The 19780-nt window shown below is 36.5% G+C and overlaps 1 protein-coding gene across 1 annotated transcript in view; it reads left to right on the top strand.

The window, feature by feature from the left end:
- LOC103351887 (heat shock factor protein 3) overlaps positions 1-19780 on the top strand; it is an 87992-nt gene that overhangs the window by 45698 nt on the left and 22514 nt on the right. The window contains exons 7-12 of the mRNA XM_051827140.2: positions 799-883; positions 1086-1216; positions 4728-4949; positions 7024-7123; positions 9671-9734; positions 10446-10592. Coding sequence (XP_051683100.1) covers positions 799-883; positions 1086-1216; positions 4728-4949; positions 7024-7123; positions 9671-9734; positions 10446-10592 — 749 coding nt within the window. The remainder of the gene's footprint in view (positions 1-798; positions 884-1085; positions 1217-4727; positions 4950-7023; positions 7124-9670; positions 9735-10445; positions 10593-19780) is intronic.

The raw sequence follows: 19780 nt of genomic DNA, 5'->3' as shown, positions 1-19780 counted from the left end.
TTTTGAACATTAGTGTCAATAAGGGATGTTGTGCCCTTCTGTCCAGTTTGCATCATTGATGCCTTTTGCTTTTGTAATTGATGGGAGATAATTTTAATCTATAGTCTTTAAATCTTTAAATTTTATCCATTAATTTTAGAATATATTAGTGATTCTTAACTAAACAATGTATTAATATGATGGTTGTACAAAAATGATTTCCCTATTACATCGTTCTTCTACATTTCAGTTTGCATTCTACTACATGGAAGATCTTTTCAACTTCTTTGCCTTTTACTTTTTTATTCATTTAATTGCAACTGTATAGAATCATGAATTCTCATTTTACTAAAAGGATTATAATCCTTACAATATGTCCATTGATGGACATGTCCTTATTACTTTGACCACTTACTTTGACATAATAGGATGGTCCAGGCATAATCTGTATTTTGCCTTCCCTAGAGCTGGAATAAGACATGTTCTAAGGATCCTGATTTCCTGTTTTGATCTTTGCTTCAGTTTTATATGGCCATGTTAAAATGTCCAAACTTCCAGAATATTTTAATGTAGGCACTCAGAAGGAAACTAATATACAGGGATAATATTCCAAATTGACATTAATTCTTCTATACCACCTACCATTTAAATGTGCTGGGTCCTTTTTCCCCACTTTGATGCTAAGATCATAAAACATTTATCTCAAATAGGAAACATTCTAACAAAAGATAATTAAAATTTAGGTTCCATACAACAGAGTTGCTTAACCGTTGCAACATTCTAGGAGCTAATGGCAATGAAATGTGGATTTCATTGCAGGTCATTGCCAGTCACCTCTGGGGCTCCAGCATCCAAATGTGCTCGTCAATGTTTTCATCTTCCAGCAGAGAAGAAGGAAGAAGCTGTAAGTCTTGAAGATAAGATGGTGCTAGGTGGGAAAAAGAAGAACATTTACTGTCAGTAACATTCCCAGTGCTTGTTGCTGTTATTTCTCATACCATTGTTAAATATTCCGAACAGCAATCACATCAAATATGATATGAGAAAGACCAGATGTATATACAGGTACATAACCAACTCTCATTTCCTCTAACCTTCCTATTTAGATGGAGATATTTAAAAATGGTTATGATTTTTTGGAAGACAATAAAATTCTCATTGACAATGGCTTACCTACTTTGAAAGATGAATCAAAAAATTCACTTTTAAATGTGAACCAAGCAAGTGGAAATGACGGGTAAGCAATTTTGTGGGTAGTGTATTGGCAATGTAATATAATATGGACTGTAGCTATGTTAGTCATGGTAAATATCATATTTCAAGTGAGCAAATAATGTTTTCCTTCAATTACAAAAATAATGCTAGTGATGCTCTATCGATATATTTTGCACTTGTGTTTATTTCTTAAAGGTGGGATAGTATTGCCATCCATTTTTTACAGTGCCCCTTACGATCATCAAAACACAGATGCAAACTAGTTTGACCTGTATTTTGGGGCTACAGAACAGGGCAATGACAACTGACCCATTAGAAATGTACATAATACTACAATTATTGAAGAAATAAGATTCTGAAAAAATAACTTCCTTAATATAAAATGATGTATAAGATCAATACTTTTGTCATCAACAGACCATTAAAATTATAGTGGTAAAATTTCATTCACAAGAACAACAAAAATTAAAGTAGCAAATTATGTAAGAAATACAAGTAACAATATTTGGCAAAAAAATTGGTCTGCAAATTTGAAATTTTTCTGTGCGTGTTTAAGAAAATAGAAAAACAAACAGAAATATCATTTTATATGCATTTTGTAGATGTTAGATATCTGGGTGTCAGTGAATTAAGATTTTATCGTTAGGCTGGCGCCGCAGCTCACTAGGTTAATCCTCCACCTGCGGCACCGGCACCCCGGGTTCTGATACCCTTTGGGGTACCGGATTCTGTCCCGGTTGCTCCTCTTCCAGTCCAGCTCTCTGCTGTGGCCTGGGAAGGCAGTGGAGGATGGCCCAAGTGCTTGGGCCCTGCACCCGCATGGGAGACCAGGAGGAAGCACCTGGCTCCTGGCTTTGGATCGGCGTGGCGCGCCGGCCGTAGCGGACATTTGGGGGGTGAACCAATGGAAAAAGGAAGACCTTTCTCTCTGTCTCTCTCTCTCTCACTGTCTAACTCTGCCTATCAAAAAAAATTAAATAAATAAATAAAAAGATTATATCGTTAGACATCTAGGTCTAAGTGATGCCTATTTGGATAGAAAGAAATAGCCAAGAGAGGCTCATTAATTGTGATGGAGGAGGAGGAGGACAGGCACACGATTGTTGAAGGAGACGCCTTCCAATGGAAGATAATTTAGGAGGCAAAATAGCATGAAATGTCTTTTGGGTATTCAATTGAAAGCTAGGGGGCTAGAATATTTTAGAAGAGATAACATGTTAGAGGGGAAAGTCATTAGAGTTGTGAGTGGGATATCTGAAAGCCTTTGTTATCAAGAGAAGAAACAAGCCATTGAGTTATGCATTGGAACTTAAGTGTTGAAGTAACAAGAAAATGGAAAGGACATATTTCTGGAGAAGAAAATGTGAATGTAGAACATTAGTTCTTGCATTAAATTTTTGCAGATGTAATGTCTGCTAAAGCCAAGAGCATGAAAACCATCCATCCATCTGCGTGCTGAAACAGAAAAGAGGCATACCTCTAGTCCCTTAAGTGCATCCATCAAGTGAACCAGAGGTGCAGAATGTTAATAGTAGGCACATACGAAAAATAGAAGTCACCAGGAAAGCTCTCCTATTGAGATCAGAGAGAAAGAAGTTAGTGGACCTCAGACTTTATAGCATCAAGAATGTTATAATTGTAGTAAATGCTATGCGAACATTTGCACATGGAACATTAGAAGCTAAATTAACAATGTGACTTTCAGGGAGCTGTACAATCACAGACATTTAACAGTCTTCTAAAATGTCAACTCAGAAAGAATACAGATAAATGTTGTTCTCTATTGAACCTAATTATCCTATTTAAACAAATATTTAATCCTATGAGAAAATTAACCTCCACTGTGTCTGTAAACTACCTCAGTGGAAATTTTAATCTGTAGTTTAATGTTTTCATCATTCTTTGCAGAGCCCTGACAGAAGCTTATATAAATTAGTATATAATTTGTGAAACATCCAGGAATCCTCCTTCATATGAAAATCAAATAGTTGCCCCATTCTGCTTCTTTCCTAATCAAAATTGAGAAGCCAGAATTTAGTGCCTAAACTACAAAATTGAAACTTGAATATGAGTGCTGACATTGATGATGGTACCATTACATTTCTATGTAACATGCTATATTACACTCAGCTTCTCTAAAAGTACTCCAAAGTCTTCATGGAAAAATGATATTAAAAGACACGTCTATTTTGGTGCAAAATTTTTAGATCATTACAATTTTTTCATAATATGCAAGTTCCATGAATTTTTGAAGCCTCTTTATATACAACTTTATGGATATATGCTTAATGTATCATAGATGTAAAGTTCAACAATTTGTGATGAATTTACTGAGTTGAAATATCATCACTGTACTCTCATATTAGAACACATTCATCAGCCTCATAAGATCCCTCATGATTATCTATTAATCTAGTTTCTGTCTCTATCAATTGGACTAGTCTGGATACTTTGTATGTAACCATATAATAAGTGGTCTTTTGCATCTGGCTTATTTCACTTAAAATAGTGTTTTTTAAGGTTCATCCATGTTATATTATGGATCAGTTTTTAATTCCATATAATATTTCATCATTTATTCATTCATCAGTTAATGCAGTTAATGCATTGACACACTTTCCAATTTTTTGCTATTATGAATAATGCTTTCCAGTTGTTTTGCTATTATGGATAATGCTCCTATGAACCTGCTCCTGTGAAAATATGTTTATATTTTTTGAGTAGATACCCAAAAATTAAAATACTAGAAATCAGTAGCATTGAATGGAAATTGTGTTTAAAGAAACTGCTAGCCAGCGCTGTGGCTCACTAGGCTAATCCTCCGCCTTGTGGCGCCAGCAAACCGGGTTCTAGTCCCGGTCGGGGCGCCAGATTCTGTCCCGGTTGCCCCTCTTCCAGGCCAGCTCTCTGCTGTGGCCCCAGAGGGCAGTGGAGGATGGCCCAGGTGCTTGGGCCCTGCACCCCATGGGAGACCAGGAGAAGCACCTGGCTCCTGCCATCGGATCAGCGCGGTGCGCTGAGCGGTGCGCTGGCCTCAGCGCACCGGCCGCGGCGGCCATTGGAGGGTGAACCAACGGCAAAAGGAAGACCTTTCTCTCTGTCTCTCTCTCTCTCACTGTCCACTCTGACTGTCAAAAAATTTAAAAAAAAATAAAGAAACTGTTAAGCTCTTTCCAATTTGAATATATCATTTTACACTGATTCCCATCAGCAATGTGTGGGGATCCTAGTTTTCCACATGGTCCCCAACACTTGCTATTGTCTGTCCTTTTGGTTTCAGCTACTCTGGATGTGATAAGCCTTTTTGTTCTCTTAAATCAAGATGATGGAATGGTTGGCCTGTCAGAATGCTTGGACATTGCAATATACAATACATAACCAAAATAGAATGAGAAGCTGTCAGCACATTATAGGCTCTTTGACCTAAATATTGTAAATCTGCTAATATTATATAACTGATTGATATTCTACAGTAGATTTAATTTGAGCTCTTGCAACATGTTGACATAATGTATTCCCATTTTATTTCTCAGAAAAAACTTTGAAGTATCAATTCAAAATATACCTATGCGTGAAAATTTGCTGACCATTGATTGGGGTGCTGTGAAGAAAGATTGCAAAGAAACAGTGACCAAAGAATCCTTTGGACAGGAAACTAAAGATGCTTATTTGGAATTAGTATCTTCCTCTCGGGACAATAATCTGATCTTGACTAAAGTCAAATCAGACACTTCATATAAAAGTATAATGAAGAGGTATACAATCTATTTTTCTCTAATTTAGGGGTTGCTACACTTGTTTTTAAGAATATGTTTCTTTTTAATCTTTTCATAGTTTAGAAATACCTTAGATAGATCTGAGGAAATGCAGGATATATCAACAGTAGTTTGTAGAGTCTTTGAATAGCACCTCTGCACTTTATTTCCTTTTCTTTTCTGTGAAGCTCAGAAACATTATTTAGAATGGTGATGAAGATTTAGAAGTCTAAGTATATGGATAGCGACCTCCAACTCTAGCTGAGATGCAGTTTCATTTGGTGTTATATCCAATGATTATATACTTAAATATTAAATCTACATTTATTTTAAAACCTTAGCCAATGAGACATTTTAGGGGAAAATTAAAGTATGATCAATACCTCCTACTGTGCTTAACTCTGACATACGAGTTGTGTTTCTAAGGAAACCTGGATATTGATTCTTAGGCATATATTCTAAAGTTAGAAAATAACCTGCTAGTCCAAAATGTAATACTATGGTAAGGAAAGTGAGATGTGATTAAGGAAATCTTTCCCTTACATGTCCAATTATAAATGTTATTATTATTTCTCATACACCAAAGAGTCACTCTGTGGTGATATGCTTGATGTCTTCTCTCTGGTCATCTGAAACTGAGAGCCAAATATAGGGAGTATAAAATCTCCCCTTCGTTTAACATCTTAAATTAGCTCTGCACATAGGGTGAAGTCTTCTGCTTGGCACAGAACTATAGAGGGGAAAAAAAGATGTCTTCATTTCCTGAAACTAGGACATTGTGTGTACTTCAGCAGAAACTCTACTAAACTGGAGCCACAAAGGCGCTATCATCAGCAAATCTCTACCCATAAAAACCCTTAGTGGCATGTGGAGGAAGGAGGTCCACCCGAGTTTCATCTTCATCAGCAGTACTTGTATTTGTCTGTTTACAAGCTTTATTGTCTTATATTTGTATTATTCCCTGCTACTGACTCTCATTTATTACCCAACTCCAGGAAGACAAAGGTCATGCGTGGGCCATGTAGACCTTTTCACACAAAAAACTTCCTAAGAAACACACCCCCAATGCAGCCTAGTGAGCTTCCTCAGCCTGATCCCAGACTTTAAGTGTGGACCCCCAGACTTGTGCCAAATAGAACTAGTCTAGGCAGTTAAAGAGTCTTCATCCTTCAGGGCATTGGACTCCCCACAATATTTAACCTGATCATGCCAATTGTTCAGGGTAGCTTTAACAGTAAATGTTGAGTAGTTCAATAATAATTTAGTGCTGTTTTAGGCTCTTGAAATTAGATTAAACAAATTGACAATAATACCACAAATGGACCTCCAAGCACCTGATTTTCCCAACTAAGGAAATAAATAAAGTCAAGGGCTGCACAACAGAATAAAGTCCAATTACAGAATTATTTTGCTCACTGACAGCGTATGTCCATTCCCTCAAGTCTGTGACTTTCATCTGTTGATGAAATTCAGACTGAGGATTTGTTTACTTGGAAAAATATGGTCATTTCAAAGTCTACATTGGGAATAGTATAGAACATCACAGATGGCAATATTGTTGAAGTCGTTTGTAGTGCCTTGCATCTCACTTCTCCTATTGGGGACAGTGAAATGATTTATTGTCTTTACCAAGAACTACAATGGCAAAAAGGCATCCTGTGGACTGAGAGCTTCCCTGGGCTGAAGAATATTTCCTATTCAGAATTCTTAAGGAATAGATTAATGTGTTTTTTTTTCATCCATGCTGCTTTTCTGGGCCTCTTCAAGTTGAAAACTCTGGTATGTTACTTGGAAGTAGACACTCTGGCTGAATTATAACCACTGAATTATGTACTTAAATCTTCCAAATAGCAGTTGGCTTTAGAGTCTGGAAGTGAAATATCTGTAACTGGAAAATGTCATATGGTTTGTGGTTTCTTGGTCGAAAACCTGCCATAATCTGTGAAATTTATTATACTTGTGGTATTTTCTCAAAGATTGTATCCTGGCAGTTAAGTCACCATTTTTCCATTCACCTTCATCCTGCTTGGCAGCAGAACTTGTTGATTCCCCATGCCTCTATTTTTCATTTAAGGAATGAAACACGCATGCAGAGTATTGAAGCCAATGTGATAAAGCTGAAGTCATTGCTATCTAGGAAAAAAATGAATGATAATTCTGATCATGCCAATAAGGTAAGCCTACCAAATCATCTTTGATAATTTACCACATTGACATGGATTATTCCAAAAGGAGGAATGGTATATAACAACTGACATTGATGATATTAGACCTGAGAATGAAGAGTACTTGAATTCTAACCTTGACTTTTTCACCAGTGTAGTGTATATAGTGTTTATGTCTTAGTTTTCTAAACTGAAACATAAAAAAGTTATTACATATTTTTCCATAGTAGCATCAAAATTAACTTTTTATCATGTGTTTATTATTCCTTGTTCTAATCACTTAAAAGTAGTCATGAAAGTAGCCCTTCATGGGGAGAGGGAGCAGGAGATGGGAGGGTTGTGGGTGGGAGGGAAGTTATGGGGGGGGGAAGCCATTGTAATCCTTTAGCTGTACTTTGAAAATTTATATTCATTAAATAAAAGTAAAAAAATAAGAAGGGAAAAAAAGAAAGTAGCCCTTCATGTAAAATTGTGATGTTTTCATAACAGTGCTTCATGTATCCAAAGTTCCTCTTCCTGTCACATTATCCCTCACTAGTGCATAAAAGCCATTTTCCCCTGGTAAGTAGATGTTAAGTTATTGTATTTAGAGGATTTTGTTTACAAAATGTCTTTATTTTTTAGCTAGTCAATTTTGAACTCCCTACTTCGATGACAAAAAGAACCAAAATTTTAGTCAATAAGGATGCCATTGCAAAAAACAGATGTAAGATCCATATCTCTACACCTTGTTGCTTTTTGGATACCACTCAGGTGTAAGGCCCTGTATTATACCTTTACTCATGAAGGGTTCAGTGTTAGTAGGAAGACTTTTCAGTTAGGTGAATATAGGATGACTTAAGGCATGCCATATCTATCTTTCCACTCCTTTACACTTTTTCTCCTTTGCCTTGATATTGACCAATTATAGAGATGTGCAGCATAAATTAGCAAGATTTTTCAATACTTTATTATTTTAGTGGTTATTCAAGATACATCAAAGCCTACTCAGTGAGGCAGAAGTACATCAGAGACCTGCTCACCAATGTAGAAATTCTTTGTTCACACATTGCAAATGGATACTGATAAAAATATTTGCCAGGTTACTCTAAATAAATGGTTGCTCTTCTTTGCAGTTATTTCTTTATAAATTATACAGAGAGAAAGAGTATTCTATCTCTGTCTATATTATCACAAACTGGAATATGTTCAATTCTGTGGGATTTTGCTTGACTTACCATGTTTTGGTTTTTGTTGTTTTTTTTTGTTTGTTTGTTTTTTGTTTTTTTTTGACAGGCAGAGTGGACAGTGAGAGAGAGAGACAAAGAGAAAGGTCTTCTTTTGCCGCTGGTTCACCCTCCAATGGCCGCCACGGCCAGCGCACTGTGGCCGGCGCACCACGCTGATCGATGGCAGGAGCCAGGTGCTTCTCCTGGTCTCCCATGGGGTGCAGGGCCCAAGCACTTGGGCCATCCTCCACTGTACTCCCGGGCCACGGCAGAGAGCTGGCCTGGAAGAGGGGCAACCGGGACAGAATCCGGCGCCCCGACCGGGACTAGAACCCGGTGTGCCGGCGCCGCAAGGCAGAGGACTAGGCTAGTGAGCCGCGGCGCCGGCCCCATGTTGAATAACAGGATGTGCTTGAGAACTTACCTCTTGTGGCCTAGGAGACTGTGGACAGTATTTAAGGGGAAGTTTTAAAGACTTGTCAGTCAGAAAAAGAATAAGTGTATTAATTATTAACATTACCACACTACCTATCTGCTCGATTTTCTTAAACATTACTTCATATTCTAAGATACTCACCCTTTATTTTATACCATGAGTCTGCGGCTATTGGTGACATTTTGGTGAAAACATCTCATAAAGGGAGAATCTGTGTATTTAAGATCTTGAGATGAATAAGTGCATAAATATTTCAGTGCACTAATTTATAAATATCGCATAGGTAACCAAATTTCAGGTATACAAAGATCATGCATTTTGACAAGACTGTGTCAGGTAGTAAATTACCATAATTATAACTTGAAATTGTAAGAGGACCAAAAAGAATGGAGCATTATCTTTGCAAAATTGCCTTTATTAAAATTTTCCTCAGTCTTCTGTGAATAGCAAGGAAACCTAATTCCTAGTAGATAATTTCCTTTAATACTTTCTTGCAGGTCTCTTTCTCTTAGCTAAGTAAGGTCTTACTGCTATTGCTATTTTGAGACAAAAAATAAAACCCTTCTACTGCTTTCCTAACTGCTTTCACATTCAAACACTCAGGTTAAAATCCAGTATTTACTGCACTTGCTTCTGTCTTGGTAAATAATCGTTGGTCAATATTGGTTTGAGCTAAATGACAAGTGGACCCACATTGAATATTTGGCTCTCACTTCATAATTGATTTTCTCCTTCGTGTCTAAAGATCAGTTAGTAAAGAAAACTATAGCCTTTAAAAATTAAAATAAATAGAAACATTCTACCCTCATTTATGTTATTCTCTCGAGAGATAGACTTTATCCCAAAGTATTTAAATTCATTTCTAAGAACAATTGGCAGATAAAGATTCCAGTGTTTCCTTTTCCCATATAGGGGCTAAATGTAATGAACATTGAAGAAAAAGAGAAAAGTCCACTTGAAGCCAATGGAAATAAAGGTAAGAAATAATATTCGAAAAAAGATCAGAAGGTTTATGTCTAGTTCCAGACCCACAGCCTGCTTTCTAAATGTCCCTGGGAAAATCGTTTAACTTCTTTGGAACTGAGTTTACTCTTATGCAAAATAAGGATAATAATTACTGCCTTTCTTGCTTCATAAGTTCTTATGAATACTAAATGATCATTATATATATATATATATATATGGAAAAGGTCTGAAAACTGCTATATAAATTTAAGGGAGAATATATTATAAAAAATGATGAAAAGAAAATCACTAAAGGGGTACATTGTAATGGGCTTGTGTTTTTCACATGACATCCAAAGAAGTTCTTTCTTTCCCCAAAGGTAGCTCCTAGGTTGGTTACTAAGTCTAGTCCTCTACAGTCAGTCTTAATTATGGTAAGTGGATCCTGTAAAGGTCTATATTCCAAAGATTAGTGCTATTCTTAAATCCAAAATAGATTTTGTTGTAATTATATCACACTCTTCTCCCATAGAAGCATCAGAAACATTGAAATACTGGCTATATGAATAAAGTGTATAAGCACAATCTGATATTAGTTTCTGAGACCAAAGATGAGAGTACAGCTAAGAAGCCTATGCAGTGTAGCCAGTGTGAAGGGCTATGATAAATATAGCATTTTACTTTTTACTTTATCCCATCTCCTACCACATTCAAGCATAACAAAAACACTGTCTCTCCACAGACAAGCAGGGAGTACAAAATGGGAACAACCCACTGCATTCCCTGTTAGAGAAAGTGCCGATAAGTAACTTGGGAGAAAAACTTCAATATTCTAATGACCATCTCTTGGATAATCTGAAGAACCCATCGAATGTATCACCTAATTTAGGTAATCCACAAGAAGATTTTTCAAATCATATTGAAATATTTGAGCCCAAGTTATTGGTGGAAATCAGTGTGGAATGCGAGCTATTACCTATTCTGTGTCTTAGCATTGTTACCAGTTTACAGAAAAGTCTCATATCATTGAGCCTTCTACCTGAATTTACTTTGGAATCTTCCCAGTCCAGCTTCCTGCTGGAAAATAAACAGGGATCACACTATGACTGACTAGTGTGTTTCTCTCCATCTCTTAAATCTCTATCTTAAAGATATATTTAAAATTGTTCCCTCTTATTACCTAAGCAAGATTTCACAGCAAGCATGAAATTCAGTTCATACAAAGAACAGAGGGAATACATCAAATTTGAGGGGAATTAAGGTTTTTTTTTCCTTTAACTTTTAAACCAGCATTGTTCCAATACCGTATTTGTGTCTAGAACAGAAGTTTGTGTTAAATACCCAAAGCATAGCTGTTTTCTAAATAATTGGCAAGTCTATATAGCTGGGTTCTGGTTATAGCAAATGAGTTATATTATTCCAGGGTTACTTGAAACAGATATTTTTCTGAAAATCAATATATTTTCTTAATGCATAAAAGATAGTACTAAAGTTTTCCTAAGATATTGCAAGTAGGTTTATTTTAGTTTTTCTATATGAGTCTAGTTTTATTATTTATATAATTTTTCATAAGGAAAACTAAATTTTCAACATAAAATTTTATTTCATATGCCAGTATGTAATAATTTAGGATTTTTCATTTTTTATTATTTACTTTAAGGGATTTATTAATACATTAAATTCTCAGGGTCACATCAAATGCTTGATAATTACTACAACACAATTTCCATCAATTCTCCTGTTAATCTGATATAAATGCAAAGAGAACAGATTACATATAATTCATAGATACAAGTCTAAGAATATAATGTCACTTCCCCTTCCTCCCTCACTCTTTGTTCCTTTCTTTTCTTTTTCTTTCATTCTTCCTTTCCTTTCCTTTCATCTTTCTTTATTTCAAAATTATTGTGAAAACATGATAAAATTTTTAAAGAGATCAGTTTGCACCAATTTCTACTCTTTTTTTCCATCTTCTAAACTCTTCTTGTGTATTTAATTAGTTTCTACTTCCTTTTACTTCTATTATTTTATATGATTTCATATATGCTTCCATAGCTTCTCTAATGAAGTCAAATTTAAAGGAAATAATTTTGTCATTGTTTCCATCCAGTGTATTTTAAACAGAGCATATCCACTTAATTATAATAATTTATAGAATCTTTAAAATTTTTAAGAAAGACCAGGTCTCTGTTGTTCCAGTTGAAGAGTACTTTTACTCAATGCTTGAATTTCACCTTAAATCTTGTACAAGAACTCCAAGAGTCACCCTGTAGCCACATTCTTTCTCAAAGCAGAAGGAAACCCGAGAACAAGTTACTCATCAGAAAGGAAGATGACCCATCCACAAACTAACATTTCTCAACTGTATCTCCCATCTCTACATTTATCTCTTAGTTGCCTCAAGTACACCCTGATTTCTACATAATTATTTTACAATTTATGCTTTGGAAATACTGTGTTTTTCATAAGGCTGGAAAAATCAACAAATAAGCTTTTCTTGCAAAGCTTTCAGATTTGCCAAATCAATGGTCATTGTCACACTTAAACTTTAAATCTATTTAGTAGAGGGAGTATTTTTTTTTTTTTTGACAGGCAGAGTTAGAGAGAGAGAGACAGAGAGAAAGGTCTTCCTTTTGCCGTTGGTTCACCCTCCAATGGCCGCCGCTGCAGCCGGCGCACCGCGCTGATCCGATGGCAGGAGCCAGGAGCCAGGTGCTTCTCCTGGTCTCCCATGGGGTGCAGGGCCCAAGCACCTGGGCCATCCTCCACTGCACTCCCTGGCCATAGCAGAGAGCTGGCCTGGAAGAGGGGCAACCGGGACAGAATCCGGCGCCCCAACCGGGACTAGAACCCGGTGTGCCGGCGCCGCAAGGTGGAGGATTAGCCTATTGAGCCACGGCGCCGGCCCAGAGGGAGTATTTTAAAACATATGTAAAATTTTACATTTTCCAAATGAACATGACATTTTCTCACTACATCTTTAAATATATATTTGTACCACATTCCTGCTATTTTATCCTTTATATATTGACATATTTTGTGCTTCTTTTGTTTTATAAAATTTCACACATGCTCCTCCAGCCTGTCCAATGAAGAGAACTTCAAAGGAAAGAAAAGATTTTGTCATTGTTTTTATTCAGTATATCTTAAAAAGAGCATGTCCACTGAAATGCAATGATTTACAGAATCTTTAAAATTCTTGAAAATAAATCCAGGCTTAATTTTACACAGAACTGAGGTTTCACATGAATGAGTGAACCTAGCATACTTTATAATTTCAGAATAATAAAAATCACTACACTGAGTGGTATGACCATCACAGAGTAATCTGGGTTAATTGTCCTTGTTCCACATCACTGAGTAAGTTCTAAGAATGTGGATTTTGCTTCTCTTATTCTCCAGAGTCATAATATTTTCTTCCAACTCATGAAACTACCCAAGTGTTTTCATGAAAAATTCTATCAGACAATATGTCTGAGAAAGGGTAAAAAATTCATGAAGAGGCTGTGACTTCCCCCAAATTAGAAATAATAATTATTAGAAATAATGTGCATTCTGAAATGCATAACGAAATGTATTTCGGTATTAACTTACTATTTTAAACATTAAAAATATTTTTAAAAGATGTATTTATTTGAAATACAGAGTTACAGAGAGAGGGAAAGACAGAGAGAAAAAGATCCTTCCATCTACTGGTTCATTCTCCAAAGGCTGCCACTGCTGGGACTAGGCCCGGCCACAGCCAGTAGCCTGGAACTCCTTCTGGGTCTCCCACATGGGTGGCAGGGTCCCAAGACCTTGGGCCATCTTCCACTGCTTTTCTAGGTGCATTGTCAGGTAGTTATCAGAAGTGGAGCAGCCAGGGCTTGAACTGGCATTCATATGGGATGTCAGCGTCACAGGCAGTTGCTTAACCTGCTGTGCTGCAATGCCAGCTCCTAAAAAATTTTTCTCAACAGTATACATATTATAGGGTACAATATAACATTTCTTTTTCTTTTGTACTCCCAGAAGCATGTTTTATTGTATTTTCAGATTCAACAATTAAGTGTCATATTCATTTATATGTAAATATTATATACATACACACAAACAAGGGCATTAATAATGTAACATGGATTTCATGACAATGATCATAAGGTAAGGATAGAATGGTATATTGCCATTTATATAGTATAATTCAGTGAAGGCAATATTCATAATTACATACAAAATAATATGACATCCACATAGTTTTTATGCTATATATATATATATATATATATCTTAACTTCCACATATGAGAGAAAACATGGTATTGTCTTTCTGCATCTGGCTTAGTTCACTTAGTGTAATGATATCCAGTTCCATCCATTTTGTTGCAAATATAGGAATTTTTATGTCAGGGTTCCTTTTTATGACTGAATAATATTCTATCATGTATGTATACCACATTTTCTTTATCTAGTCATCAGTTGATGGACTTCTAGGTTGATTCTATATTTTGTTATTGTGAATTGGACTGCTATACATGGGAGTAGTTATCTCTTCAATATTCTGTTTCATTTCATTTGGATATGTTTCCAGAACTGAGATCTATCATATGGTTGGTTCATTTCTAATTTTTGAGCAATCTTCCTATTGTTTTCCATAACAGTTGCACTGATTTACATTAAAGGTACTGTCTATAGTCACTATTGTGCAATATAGCACCACAACTTATTTCTCTTTTCTAACTATAACTTAATTCCCATTGACAAATCTTTCCCCATTCCCCTAGCTCACCCCACTCTCCTCTGCCTCATTCTACTCAGTTCATTCTATTCTCATTGTTTATGAGATCAACTTTTTTAGATTCCACATATGAACGGGATCATGCAGCATTTGTCTTTCTGCACCTGACTCTTTTCACTTAACGAAGTTAGCTAAAATTCCATTCATTCTGCTGCAAATGATAAGATTTCATCCTTTTAAAAAAAAGCTGGCCAAATAGAGACCAGCTCTGTGGAGTAGCAAGTTAAGCTGCTGTGGTGCTGCCATCCAGTATGGGCGTTGATTTGAGTCCTGGCTGCTCCATTTCCAGTCCTGCTCCTTGCTAATGAACATGGGAAACGAAAGAAGTTGGCGCAAGTCCCTAGGCCCCTCTGCCCGGGTGGGACTCCTGGATGAAGCTCCTGGCTCCTTGCTTCAGCCTAGCACAGTCCCAGCCTTTGCAGCCATTTGGGGAGTGAACCACTAGATGGAGGATCTCTCTCTTTCTGTATCTCTCCCTCTATAGCTCTGCATTTCAAATAAAAAAAAAACAATTTTTTTAAAAATGGCAAAATAATATTAAATTTAATATGTAACATCTTTATTCATTGATGGATACTTAGATTATTACATTTCTTGGCTATTATGAATAATGCTGTATGGGAAATTATTTTTTGTTTTTCAAAGTTGACCCTTGATCAATGATTAACTTAAACTATTTTCATACATACATTACATATGCTAATTTATGAGTAGAACAAATCTTTTTTCCTTTAATTTATCTTAAGGATATTAGTGGTCATATATATGAGAGTATCTCAAAAAGTTATGGAAAATGGAATTAAAAGATAAACTCACTTTGATGCAAAAAACCTTGAAAATCCATGAATAGTTTTTTCATAATATGCGTTTCCTTGAACTTTATGAATACTTCATTTGTTTGTCATATTTGGAAAAATTATAGAAAAGCACAGATGTAAAAAATGGATATGTTTTCATGTAATAGCAAATCTTCAACACTAAGGAACACTTATTCAAATAGGCAGTATTTTTATATCTTACAAAAGTATTTTCTGACAAAAGAATGCATTTACGTATGTAGCTGTGTTATTACCCATATGTTTTGTCTAGCTACTTTGACTGCAGGAAAGCTAGAGTTTCCTAGCTTTTATGTTTTTTTCTTAATCCTCAAGTAAGAGATTTAATGGGTAGTATATATTTAATGAAATATTTTTAAGGATCTGAGTTAACCACTGAATTATATTTTGTTAAGATTTTATTTTATTTATTTGAAAGAGAGAGAGAGAGCGAGAGAGAGAGAGAGAGGTCTTCCATCCGCTGGTTCACTCTCCAAATGGGCCACAATGGCTGGAGCCGGGCCAATCGGAAGCCAGGAGCCAGGATTTTCTTCCGGGTCTCCCATTTTTGTTCAGGGGCCCAAGGACTTGGGCTGTCCTCTGCTGCTTTCCCAGGTGCATTAGCAGGGAGCTGGACTGAAAGTGGAGGAGCCTGGACTCAAACTAGAGCCCATATGGGATGCCAGTGTTGCAGGCTGGAGCTTTAACCTACTGCACCACAGCGCTGGCCCCCTGCATTACATTTTGATCTACCAACAATATATTAAGGTTCCCTATTCTCCATAACACTGTAGGAATTTGTTCTAACTAGAGCTTAACTAGAGTAAGATGATACCTCATAGTGGTTTTTATTCGCATTTCCTTGATACATAGTGATCTTGAGCATTTTTTTTTCATGTGTCTCTTGGCCATTTGTTTTCTTCCTTGAAAACTGTTCATTCATAGCCTTTGCCCATTTCTTAACTGGATTGTTTGTTATTTTATTGAGTTCCTTATATATTCTAGATTTTAATCCTTTATCAGATGTATAGTTCTCAAATATATTTTGGCCCATTTTGTTGATTGTCTCTTCACTTTGTAATTTCCTTTGCTATGTAGCAGCTTCTTAACTTGATAGAATCCTGCTTGTCTATTTCTTTTTCATTGCCTTTGCTTTTGGCATCTTACCAAAAAGCCTTTACCTATGCTAATGTCTTGCAGTGTTTCCCTTATGTTTACTGTAGTTGTTTGGTAGTTTCAGATCTTAAGTTGAGATTCGTCATCCATTTTGAATTGATTTTTGTATAGCCTATAAGATAGGTGTCTTGTTTCAAATTCCTACCTGTAGAAATCCAATTTTCCCAATACCATTTATTGAAGAGACTGTCCTTTCTCCAGGGAATACTTTTAGCATGTTTGTCACAGATCATTTGTTTGTAGATGCATGAACTTAATTTCTGCGGTTTCTGTTCTGTTCCATTGATCCACATATATATTTTTTATGCTAGTACAGTGCTTTAACTTATCTTTTTAAAGAAGTATTGGGTTCCTGCCACCCATGTCAGAGACCCAGAGGGGATTTCTGACTTCAGCCTGGCCCAACCCTGGCTGTTGCATACATTTGAAGGTGAACCAGCAGGTGGAAGATATTTCTCTCTCTCTCTCTCCCCTCTCTCCTCTCTCCTCTCTCTCTTCACTCTCTCCTCTCCCCTCTCTCCTCTCTCTCCTCTCTCTCTAATAAAAAATAAATCATTTTTAAAAAGAAGATTTAGGAGCTTCTACATACTCTCCAAGGAAGACAAAAGTAAGAAAGAGTTTATCTCATACAATGTAAAGCTTACTTTTTTATTATTTAAAAGTATTTAAGTGACAAGTAAGGATTTTTAGATTTATATACACATAAATTTTGTAATGATTATCATCTAATTAGGATATCCAACATGACTGTGCTATATACTAGATCCTAAGAAGTCATTCTTTTTTTAACTTTTATTTAATGAATATAAATTTCCAAAGTATAGCTTATGGATTACAATTCTTCCCCCCCCATGACTTCCCTCCCACCCACAACCCTCCCCTTTCCCAATCCCTCTCCCCTTCCATTCACATCAAGATTCATTTTCTATTCTCTTTATATACAGAAGATCAGTTTAGCATCTATTAAGTAAAGATTTCAACAGTTTGCACCCACATAGAAACACAAAGTGAAAAATACTGTTTGAGTACTAGTTATAGCATTAAATCACAATATACAGCACATTAAGGACAGAGATCCTACATGAGGAGTAAGTGCGCAGTGACTCCTGTTGTTGACTTAACAAATGGACACTCTTGTTTATGGCATCAGTAATCACCCCAGGCTCATGTCAGGAGTTGCCAAGGCTATGGAAGCCTTTTGAGTTCACTGACTCTGATCATATTTAGACAAGGTCGTAGTCAAAGTGGAAGTTCTCTCCTCCCTTCAGAGAAAGGTACCTCCTTCTTTGAAGACCTGTTCTTTCCACTGGGATCTCACTCGCAGAGATCTTTCATTTAGGTCATTTTTTTTTTTTTGACAGAGTGTCTTGGCTTTCCATGCCTGAAATACTCTCATGGGCTTTTCAGCCAGATCCACATGCCTTAAGGTCTGATTCTGAGGCCAGAGTGCTGTTTAGGACATTTGCCATTCTATGAGTCTGCTGTGTATCTCACTTCCTATGTTGGATCATTCTCTCCATTTTTTATTCTATCGGTTAGTATTTGCAGACACTAGTCTTGTTTGTGTGATCCCTTTGGTTCTTAGTCCTATCATTATGATCAATTGTGAACAGAAATTGATCACTGGGACTAGTGAGATGGCATTGGTACATGCCACCTTGATGGGATTGAATTGGAATCCCCTGGTATGTTTCTAACTCTACCCTTTGGGGCAAGTCAGCTTGAGCATGTGCCAAACTGTACATCTCTTCCCTCTCTTATTTCCACTCTTATATTTAACAGGGATCACTTTTCAGTTAAGTTTCAACACTTAAGAATAACTGTGTATTAATTACAAAATTCAAATTATTAAGTAGAACAAACAAAAAAATACTAAGAGGGATAACGTATTAAGTTGTTCATCAACAGTCAAGGCAAGGGCTGATCAAGTCACCGTTTCTCATAGTGTTCATTTCACTTTAACAGGTTTCCTTTTTGGGGTTCAGTCAGTTGTCACTGAGGAGAGAGAACATACGATATTTGTCCCTCTGGGACTGACTTATTTCACTCATCATAATGTTTTCCAGATTCCTCCATTTTGTTGCAAATGACCAGATTTCATTGTTTTTTACTGCTCTATAGTATTCTATAGAATACATATCCCATAATTTCTTTATCCAGTCTACTCTTGATGGGCATTTAGGTTGATTCCAGGTCATAGCTATTGTGAATTGAGCTGCAATAAACATTAAGGTGCAGACCGTTTTTTTGTTTGCCAATTTCATTTCCTTTGGGTAAATTCCAAGGAGTGGTATGGCTGGGTTGTATGGTAGGGTTATCTTCAGGTTTCTGAGGAATCTCCAGACTGACTTCCATAGTGGCTTGACCAGTTTGCATTCCCACCAACAGTGGGTTAGTGTCCCTTTTTCCCCACATCCTCGCCAGCATCTGTTGTTGGTAGATTTCTGCATGTGAGCCATTCTCACCGGGGTGAGGTGAAACCTCATTGTGGTTTTGATTTGCATTTCCCTGATTGCTAGTGATCTTGAACATTTTTTCATGTGCCTGTTGGCCATTTGGATTTCCTCTTTTGAAAAATGTCTACTGAGGTCCTTGGCCCATCTCTTAATTGGGTTGTTTGTTTTGTTGTTGTGGAGTTTCTTGATCTCTTTGTAGATTCTGGTTATTAATCCTTTATCTGTAGCATAGTCTGCGAATATTTTTTCCCATTCTGTCGGTTGCCTCTTCACTCTCCTGACTGTTTCTTTTGCAGTACAGAAACTTCTCAATTTGATGCAATCCCAAATGTTAATTTTGGCTTTGACTGCCTGCGCCTCCAGGGTCTTTTACAGGACGTCTTTGCCGGTGCCAATATCTTGAAGGGTTTCTCCAATGTTCTCTAATAATTTGATGGTGTCGGGTCATAGATTTAGGTCTTTAATCCCGTTAAGTGGATTTTTGTGTAAGGTGAAAGGTAGGGGTCTTGCTGCATGCTTCTGCACAGGGAAATCAAGTTTTCCCAGCACCATTTCTTGAATAGACTGTCCTTACTCCAGGGATTGGTTTCAGTTCCTTGATCAAATATAAGTTGGCTGTAGATGTTTGGGTTGATTTCTGGTGTTTCAATTCTGTTCCATTGGTCTATCCATCTGTTTCTGTACAGTACCATGCTGTTTTGATTACAACTGCCCTGTAGTATGTCCTGAAATCTGGTATTGTGATGCCTCCGGCTTTGTTTTTGTTGTACAAAATTGCTTTAGCTATTTGAGGTCTCCTGCATCTCCATATGAATTTCAGCATCATTTTTTCTAGATCTGAGAAGAATGTCTTTAGT

This window comes from Oryctolagus cuniculus, chromosome X (assembly GCF_964237555.1).
Source record: "Oryctolagus cuniculus chromosome X, mOryCun1.1, whole genome shotgun sequence".
Taxonomy (NCBI): domain Eukaryota; kingdom Metazoa; phylum Chordata; class Mammalia; order Lagomorpha; family Leporidae; genus Oryctolagus; species Oryctolagus cuniculus.
This window is presented reverse-complemented; position numbering and strand designations above follow the sequence as displayed.